Source organism: Salvelinus alpinus, chromosome 12, assembly GCF_045679555.1.
Source record: "Salvelinus alpinus chromosome 12, SLU_Salpinus.1, whole genome shotgun sequence".
Classification (NCBI taxonomy): Eukaryota; Metazoa; Chordata; class Actinopteri; order Salmoniformes; family Salmonidae; genus Salvelinus; species Salvelinus alpinus.
The window spans coordinates 9,341,508-9,351,550 of record NC_092097.1 but is presented as its reverse complement, the minus strand read 5'-3'; the positions used below and the strand labels follow the sequence as shown (position 1 = coordinate 9,351,550).

General features: G+C 43.9%; 1 protein-coding gene across 1 annotated transcript; it reads left to right on the top strand.

Moving 5' to 3' along the window:
• The first annotated feature begins 291 nt into the window (after positions 1 to 291).
• On the top strand, positions 292 to 9,415 carry shisa4 (shisa family member 4). The gene is made up of 5 exons (XM_071334867.1): positions 292 to 505; positions 2,505 to 2,682; positions 8,446 to 8,582; positions 8,876 to 9,079; positions 9,238 to 9,415. The coding sequence occupies exons 1-5, from the start codon at positions 430 to 432 to the stop codon at positions 9,285 to 9,287; spliced, it is 645 nt and encodes a 214-aa protein (XP_071190968.1). The 5' UTR covers positions 292 to 429; the 3' UTR covers positions 9,288 to 9,415.
• Positions 9,416 to 10,043: the final 628 nt, after the last annotated feature.

Here is a 10,043-nt window from a genome sequence, read left to right as displayed (position 1 = left end):
TGTAAACTACTGGCCTAGGATAACTTACTTTTAGGTGGTATGCTGTATTCAAATTAGTAATGCTCAGCTGTCACTGAAGCCAATTAGAGGGTTCTCATCTTGTGTGCTGTAGACAGCATAGCATCCTATCTTCTAAAAATGCCAGTTGGAATAATGTGCAATGTATTATTTCCACCAGGATGCCGGGGAGGCGCTAAGGAATCTCATTGGTCTCATCTGACCCCTGGGTGAACAGCGTCACAGGCGATGTGTCATTCTACCCAGATCTTGTTGATCACTAACCTCATTCCCTCCCGTCTGTCATGTAATTCCACAACTAGAGCATGATTATAGAGATATTATTATTTGCAGCGGCGTATGGAGCAAAATAGCTGTTAAAGCTGCCAGTGGTTTTGCGCAAAAATCTACTTTTTCGTCATCTTGGACAGTATGTTCACAGTAGGCAAAATGTCCCTTATCGCTATGGCTCTGCCAGTGATGACCGTCCTCCTCTCCTCCTGGCAGGGTAAGTCTTGACGATGGTGCTTGGTTTTTCGAACAGGCCGCGGCACTACGCTACATTTCTGGATACAATTTACACGTGTTGCAAGAATGTATCCATAAATTGTAGCGGTAGACGAATCCACTAGAGACAAGGCTAATGTATCCAGATAATGCCTCAACGTTCTAAAGGGTTTCCAGACATTATGCATTTTTTTCGGCCGTGTCACCTATATGTATTATAGACCTTTATGTATGTTGTGTGTTTTATTTATTCAAGAATTTCCATGGTTGTCTCAAATGAAATGCGAAACGCACGATAGGCAAATAGTCTCACGCCTACATAGACAACAGTTATTCTGGCCTATATTTCGTAATTTTATCTCGAATAGATCTACCGTTCATTAAGTATGCGTAATGTTTATTAATCACAAAATAGTCTAACCCGTATTAGAACCCAGTGGTGTCAAAGCAATAAGTAATTGGCAGAAGTGATCAGGGGAACATCACATTTTAATTTGATTAGATACATGAAATCAAATGATCAATCCATTGACTGTTACATTATTCATTTAATTATATTTACAGTATATTGCACTAAATGGGGACTGACCTAATTTAAATGAACATACTTTCATATGACATATGATTCCTTTGTAGTTGGTTCTAGTGATGGGCATTCCGAGTATTTTCGGTGAGTCGGCCTATTTGGCTCGCTTCACGTAAAAGAGCCGTCTCATTTGACTCCCGACTGGCTTTTTGTTCAAAATCGATCTAGGACCAAAGAAAAATTGCAGATCTCTAAAGGAAAGCCCCAAAAGTAGGCTACCATTATGTCAGATCGTGAAATGCGCGTTCACGTATTTTTTTGGTCCGGAGAAATGATTAGATCACCTGCATAATTTATTTTTTATTTTTAAGGAACTGCAAAAATGAGCGTGGACCAGAATGGTTCGCTCTCCTCACTATTTACTGTTTATGTAGTGAGGATTCACCCTCTTTAGATAATTCTAACTTATCTGTAAGTAATCGTTGTTTTGAGCTCAAAGCAGTAGTAACTATGTAAAATGAGGGAGCCAAATGAACGGCTTTTTCACCGATGCTATTCGGTTCCCGACGTTCAAAAAAGAGCTGTTAGTTCGCGAACCAACACATCCCTAGTTGATTCATCTGTAGTCCCTTAGACCAGAAGGAAATTACATTAATGAAGCAGAAACTTCCTAGTATGGGTTGGGAGGTAGTGGGGCACCTATGCAAGTGGCATAATTACCTATAACCCTTTTATTTATTTTTATTTCACCTTTATTTAACCAGGTAGGCCAGTTGGGAACAGGTTCTCATTTACAACTGTGACCTGACTGATTACACTTGAGGCTACTCAGTGGACTTAATATATTTAGTGAGACACCAAACAGCCCATTGGCTACATCTCAACACATAATGACTGTGTAATTACACTTGGAGGTTGAAGAATGACACAATAAAAATGTTCAGTGCTTATATGCATTAGGCTGTCCTGTAGGGCCTGATGCTATACATAGATCAGGTGCATTCAACTCTGACCCTACGAGATCCCGAGCCTGCTGGGTGTCTGTTCTACCTGATAATTAATTGCACACACCTGGTGTACCAGCTCTAAATCAGTCCCTGATTTGAAGGGAACAAATAAAAGAACTGGCTTCAAGGTCCAGAGTTGAGTTTGAGGGTAGAACAGAAACCGAGCAGGCTCCGGATCTCGTAGGGTCAGAGTTGAATGCACCTGACGGACATATAGCATCAGGCCCTACAGGACAGCCTAATGCATATAACCACTGAACATTTTTACTGTGACATTCTTCAACCTCCAAGTGTAATTACAGAGTAATTATGTGTTGAGATGTAGCCAATGGGCTGTTTGGTGTCTTACTAAATATATTAAGTCCACTGAGTAGCCTCAAGTGTAATCAGCTTTCTTTTGCCTCTGTAAGTCCACCCTTCTGAATCTGGCTCTGGCTCTGTCTGTTTATGCTTGTCTGTATCTGCAGTGGGTGCCACTGATGACTGCTTGTGGTACGTGGATAAGAATGGCACGTGGCACAACGGTATCCCCTGTCCCCTGATGACCTTCTGTTGTGGGAATTGCCACAAGCGCTACTGTTGCTTGGACGGCCTCAAAAGGATCACTGAGAGGGAGCAGAAGCGCTGCGTGCTCTTCCAGTTCAGGTGTGTGTGTTTGTGTGACTGGCTCACTAAACGTCAGAGTACACATTGGTCATATTTTGCTAATTGATTACATTGCTACACTCAGCACTATATTTCTCTCTGAGAAACCGCCCAGAAGCGGCCCTCTTCCGGGGGGGCGGAACTGATTGAATCGGCCCAGAATCGTGTGTCGGACTCGGCCCGGAATCAAAATGAATGACTGCCCAGAATCGGCCCACGTACATCGTTTCCGTCTACCTGAATTCAGCAGACTTTGCCAGCATTTTACCAGAATCCCCCCAGAAGTAGCCAGATGCTAATTTAAATTAATGTATGCAAAATTACCCGATTTTAGTCATTTTAAATATTACTACTATACATTTTATACATACAAATAAACCCATCCACAAAAAAAAAACAGTTTGTGCCAGAGGGAACACCATACACCTGGTGACCGTGTCAGCGTGCATGCATCTAGCTCACCACAGGAGTCTCTACAGCGTGATTGGACAAGGACATCCCGGCTGGCCAAACCCTCCACTAACTCGGACGACGCTGGGCCAATTGTGCGTCGCCTCATGGGTCTCCCGGGCGCAGCCGGCACGGATCTCAAACGAGCATCTGTAGAAACGCTGTTTGTACTGCGATGCAGTGTCTTAGACCGCTGCGCCACTCGGGGGGTTCCATCCACAAAGTTTTTAATGCTTATCAATTGCCCTGCACAAAATACTACACAGGACTCTTAAAGAATTTCTTTAAAATATTAATTGTATTTTCTGATCACAGAAACAATGAGGAAAATATGGAGAGAAAAAAATTATGAAATGTTAATTAGATAAAGCAACCCGTGTATTCATCTGCCAGAGAGTAGCCCCAATCGGCCCGAGCCCCAAGTAATACATTTGGGCCAGATAACTCACTCCGGAACCGGCCCGAGCTCAATCCCCGCATCCTAGCCATAAGTAATACCGCCGAAGGCGGCCCAGACCTGGGCCACATGACGTCGGCCGAGTCTGAAGCTCAGTCGAGTGCCCCGACTCTCAGCCGGAATCGGCCCACATCCAGTGTGCGAGCTGGGCATGTATCAATACAGTTTAGTGGTCACTCTGTATTCCCTCTCGGGGATTGGTGTAATGTTGAGGTAAGTGACCTTGCATCTTGCATCTGAGAGGACACAACACTGCAGATTTTTTTCACACCATAAAAAGCTTTCATCATCACTTAACACCACTGAGCACGCTGGGAGCAGTAACACCCAAATGGAGATTAGGGAGAAAATGTTGTGATTTTTCAAATGTATTTCACCATGGAGTGAAAGGAGGTACAATGGAGGTACTTCTTTTTACATTTACCCCTTTTTCTCCCCAATTTCGTGATATCCAAATGGTAGTTACAGTCTTGTCTCATCACAGCAACTCCCGTACAGACTCAGGAGAGGCGAAGGTCGAGAGCCATGCGTCCTCCGAAACATGGCCCAAACAAGCCGCACTGCTTCTTGACACAATGCCAGCTTAACCTGGAAGCCAGACACACCGATGTGTCGGAGGAAACACTGTACACCTGGCGACCGTGTCAGCGTGCATGCACCCGGCCCACCACAGGAGTCGCTAGAGCGCGATGGGACAAGGACATCCCTGCCGGCCAAACCTAACCCGGATGACGCTGGGCCAGTTGTGGGCCGCCCCATGGGTCTCCCGGTCGCAGCCGGCTGTGACAGAGCCTGGACTCGAACCAGGATCTCTAGTGGCACAGCTAGCAACTGTGATGCAGTGCCTTAGACCACTGCGCCACTCGGGAGGCCTTTAACTTGTCTTTGACTCATTGTTTTTGCTTTCCGTTTGTCCTACTGAGCATGACCCAGTTTGAAAACACCGTTAAGGTGAAACAGAAGAATCCTCTGCACCTACAACTACACTGAACATAAATATAAACGCAACATGCAACAATTTCTACGATTTTGCTGAGTTACAGTTCATATAAGGAATTCAGTCAATTGAAAAAATTTATGAGGCCCTATTCTATGGATTTCGCATGACTGGGAATACAGATATGCATCTGTTGATCACAGATACAGATAGACAAGGGCATGGATCAGAAAACCAGTCAGTATCTGGTGTGACCACTATTTGCCTCATGCGGTGCGACACATCTCCTTCGCATAGAGTTGATCAGGCTGTTGGTTGTGGCTTGTGGAATGTTGTCCCAGTCCACTTCAATGGCTGTACGAAGTTGCTGGATATTGGCGGGAAATGGAACACGCTGTCGTACATGTCTATCCAGAGCATCCCAAACATGCTCAATGGGTGACATGTGTAGTGAGTATGCAGGCCATAGAATAACTAGCTTCCAGGAATTGTGTACAGATCCTTGCGACATGAGGCTGTGCATTATCATGCTGAAGCATGAGGTGGTGGATGAATGGCACAACAATGGGCATCAGGATCTTGTCAAGGTATTCAAATTGCCACTGAAAAATGCAATTGTGTTCATTGTCCGTAGCTTATGCCTGCCCATACCATAACCCCACCGCCACAATGGGGCACTCTCTTCACAACGATGACATCAGCAAACCGCTCGCCCACACGATGCCATACACGTGGTGTGCGGTTGTGAGGCCGGTTGGACGTACTGCCAAATTCAGTAAAACAATGTCGGAGGCGGTTTATGGTAGAGCAATTAACATCCAATTGGTCGACATTCCCTCAGAGCTGCACATTTTAGAGTGGCCTTTTAGTGTCCCCAGCACAAGGTGCAGCTGTGTAATGATCATGCTGTTTTAATCAGCTTCTTTACATGCCATACCTGTCAGGTGGATGTATTATCTTGGCAAAGGAGAAATGCTCACTAACAGGGATGTAAACAAATTTGTGTACACAATTTGAGAGAAGTAAGCTTTTTGTGCGTATGGAACATTTCTGGGATATTTTATTTTAGCTCATGAAGCATATGACCAACATTTTACATGTTGCATTTATATTTTTGTTCAGTGTATGTTACGGGAGGTCAGGGATCTGGCAGTGTGGTGCCAGTACAACAACTTCTCCCTCAACATCATCAAGACAAAGGAACTGATCATGGACTACAGGAAAGGGAGGGCCGAGCATTCCCCCATTCACATCGGCAGGGCTGTAGTGCAGCGGATCGAGAGCTTGAAGTTCCTCGGTGTCCACATCACTAAGGATCTACCATGGTCCAAACACACCAACACAGTCGTGAAGAGGGCATGACAACGCCTCTTCCCCCTCAGCATGTTAAAATGATTTGGCATGGGCCCTCAGATCCTCAAATTATACAGCTGCACATTTGAGAGCATCTTGACTGGCTGCATCAACGCTTGGCATGGACTCTGCTTGGCATGGACTCTGCTTGGCATCCGACCGCAAGGCGCTACAGAGGGTGCAAAAAGTCTGAACCAAGAGAACCCTGTACACCCTCCCCTCCCCCCAGCGATGAGACTAAATAGTTAGTCTGGATAGCAATTTGGTTAACTATTTTACTATTTGCATTGACCCTTTTTGCACTAACTTTTTTGACTCATCACACATGCTGCTGCTACTGTTAATTATCAATCCTGTTACCTAGTCACTCTATTCCTAGTTATATGTACAGTTGAAGTCGGAAGTTTACATACACTTAGGATGGAGTCATTAAAACTCGTTTTTCAACCACTCCACAAATTTCTTGTTAACAAACTATAATTTTGGCAAGTCGGTTAGGACATCTACTTTGTGCATGACACAAGTAATTTTTCCAACAATTGTTTAGAGACAGATTATTTCACTGTATCACAATTCCAGTGGGCCAGAAGTTTACATACACTAAGTTGACTGTGCCTTTAAACAGATTGGAAAATTCCAGAAAACGATGACATGGCTTTAGAAGCTACTGATAGGCTAATTGACATCATTTGAGTCAATTGTAGGTGTACATGTGGATGTATTTCAAGGCCTACCTTCAAACGCAGTGCCTCTTGGCTTGACATCATGGGAAAATCAAAAGAAATCAGCCAAGACCTCAGAAAAACAATGTAGACCTCCACAAGGGAGCAGTTTCAAACGCCTGAAGGTACAACGTTCATCTGTACAAACAATAGTACGCAAGTATAAACACCATGGGACCACGCAGCCGTCATATCGCTCAGGAAGCTGACACGTCCTGTCTCCTAGAAATTAACGTACTTTGGTGTGAAAAGTGCAAATCAATCCCAGAACAACAGCAAAGGACCTTGTGAAGATGCTGGAGGAAACTGGTACAAAAGTATCTATATCCACAGTAAAAACGAGTCCTATATCGACATAACCTGAAAGGCCGCTCAGTAAGGAAGAAGCCACTGCTCCAAACCGCCATAAAAAAAACTGACTACGGTTTGCAACTGCACATGGGGACAAAGATCGTACTTTTTGGAGAAATGTCCTCTGGTCTGATGAAACAAAAATATAACTGTTTGGCCATAATGATCATTGTTATCTTTAGAGGAAATAGGGGGAAGCTTGCAAGCCGAAGAACATCATCCCAACCGTGAAGCACGTGGGTGGCAGCATCATGTTGTGAGGGTGCTTTGCTGCAGGAGGGACTGGTGCACTTCACAAAATAGATGGCATCATGAAGAAGGAAGATTATGTGGATATATTGAAGCAACATCTCAAGACATCAGTCAGGAAGTTAAAGCTTTGTCGCAAATGGGTCTTCCAAATGAACAATGACCCCAAGCATACTTCCAAAGTTGTGGCAAAATGGCTTAAGGACAACAATGTCAAGGTATTGAAGTGGCCATCACAAAGCCCTGACCTCAATCCTATAGAAAATTTGTGGGCAGAACTGAAAAAGCGTGTGCGAGCAAGGAGGCCTACAAACCTGACTCAGTTACACCATCTCTGTCAGGAGGAATGGGCCAAAATTCACCCAACTTATTGTGGGAAGCTTGTGGGAGGCTACCCGAAACGTTTGACCCAAGTTAAACAATTTAAAGGCAATGCTACCAAATAGTAATTGAGTGTATGTAAACTTCTGACCCACTGGGAATGTGATGAAAGAAATAAAAGCTGAAATAAATCATTCTCTACTTTTATTCTGACATTTCACATTCTTAAAATAAACTGGTGATCCTGACTGACCTAAGACAGGGAATTTTTACTAGGATTAAATGTCAGGAATTGTGAAAAGCTGAGTTTAAATGTATTTGGCTAAGGTGTATGTAAACTTCCGACTTCAACTGTACATATCTACCTTAATTACATCATACCCCTGCACATCGACTCGATACTGGTACCCCGTACCAAGTTATCGTTACTCATTGTGTTTTATTAATTGTATTATTACCTGTTATTACTTTTCTATTATTTCTCTATTTTCTTTCTCCATTGTTGGAACGGGCCCTTAAGTAAGCATTTCACTGTTAGCCTACACCTGTTGTTTACGAATCATGTGACAAATACAATTCATAACGCTTCTCATCTTAAGAGTGCTGATCTAGGATTAGTCACCTCTGACCACATGTCATCGTATTCATTATGATCTAAAAGGTCAAACTGATACTAGAACAGCACCCCTATACTATGAGACGCTTTGTGAATAGCTGAGCTGAGGCAGAGATGGGACTGGACAGCTGTTTATGAACCCTGGAACTGTGGGCTCGCAGGGTAACTCTGTGGATGAAACAGTTGGTAATTGCTATATTGATACTTTTGTACTTAATGTTAGAGTGAAGTAGATCATGTGTTGATATTACTCTGTGGAAGCTTTTAGATAGAGTCTGAGGTGTCTTCCTCTCCCGTCCTCTCCTAGCCCTACCACCATCGCTGGTATTGCTTCGTCCATCTTGCTCTTCGTGGCTATCATTGCTACCATGGTGTGCTGCTTCATGTGTTCCTGCTGTTACCTTTACCAGCAACGGCAGCAGCGTGGCAGGACTCCCTATGACGGTACCATGATGGATTTTTGTTAACAGAATGTGTTAATATGATAGATGATGTGCGTATATAATGTGGTGTTTTTTGGCAAAAGTGTCATTTGGAATTGCAGTTGGGAAGGGTTTTAAGTTCGCCTGCTTTTGAATGTAATAATGTCAGACGAAGTTATAATGTGAAAAGAATTTGGGACTTTTTAAAACGGCGAAAATTGAGGTGGCGATTCATTGAATTAGTGCGATCATCACAGTATACTGTATTTCCGTATTGACTCAATGATAAGGAAGCTCTGTATGCTTCAACCTCAGCCCAGCACATCCCAATGGCCAGCTACCCTGTGGAGCCCATGTATGACGCTTACGGCAAGCCGCTGGTGATGGGACATCCTGATTATCAGCACCCTGGTTACCCAATGGCACCTCAGTATTCTGGCATGCCCCAGCCATACCCCATGATGCAACCCGGGCCGTTCCCCCCGTACCCCATGGCAGACCCTGGCTACCCTCAGGGAGGTAAGAGGACAACCTGAAACACCTTTATTATCACCACTGAGTGATGTGATTTGTAGACTAATGTAATATCAATGTCTGAAGAGTAAACAAAATCATGTAGCACATTTTTAGAAAAAGCCAGATATTGTAATCCAAGCTTTTACTGTTGTGTGTTTCAGCACCCCCTCCTTACTCCCCGCCACAGTACACTCCCCACCCCGGTCACTGATGGGATGAAAGCAAGTACTGTACATGGAGAGGAGAAACAAAGTATGGACTGCGTCAAGAAGAGAAGGCGACCACAAGAAGGCAACCATGGCTCCGGCTCTCCTAGCGGTTGCCCAGTGAAAGATAACCAGAGGCACTTTATTGTCCTTTATTTTCTACATCCTTTAAAGGAACAGAGCATATGCTGAGTTGGGTTCTCCTGTCTGTCCTGACACTGAACTTGATTCCCACTGACAGTCTAATGTGGAAAATGTCACACCATTCCGAGTGAGGTAACCAACCTGCATCCTTCATCCATGCACTTACTCTGACATCTATATCCCTCGCAATTAGTGTAACCCAAAACCACATTCTTCAAGGTCACATGCTTTGTTTGACATTAATTCTCTGCTTAAGACATTTGACTTGAGGAATGGTGAACATCTGTTTTCACATGTTTGCTTGGCTTTAATCCGGTAGTGGACAGAGCGAGGGTCATACCTGCAGATAACAGGGTGTGTGTGAGAGCTGGTTGACTCTTATCTGTTGTATAAAAGTCAGAATGCTCAGAAGAGTTGACGGCTCCTCTCGCTCTGTCGGACCCCTTTAGTCAGCTCTCCATGGGGATTTATTTGTTATCTCATGCTCAGCTTGTCTTCTGTAATCGATTAACATTTACTTTATGTATATTAGAATGTCAGTTAGACAGTACATGTTCTGCTACATCCCAATGTGTCATGGTACTCAGTTGTCAGAAATGCGTTGATTTATTAGTGGA

Coding starts and splice junctions, on each gene's coding strand:
- shisa4 (XM_071334867.1), top strand. CDS start 430: ATGTTCACAGTAGGCAAAATGTCCCTTATCGCTATGGCTCTGCCAGTG. Junction 506..2,504: donor CCTCCTCTCCTCCTGGCAGG/GTAAGTCTTGAC, acceptor CTGTATCTGCAG/TGGGTGCCACTGATGACTGC. Junction 9,080..9,237: donor CCCTGGCTACCCTCAGGGAG/GTAAGAGGACAA, acceptor TGTGTGTTTCAG/CACCCCCTCCTTACTCCCCG.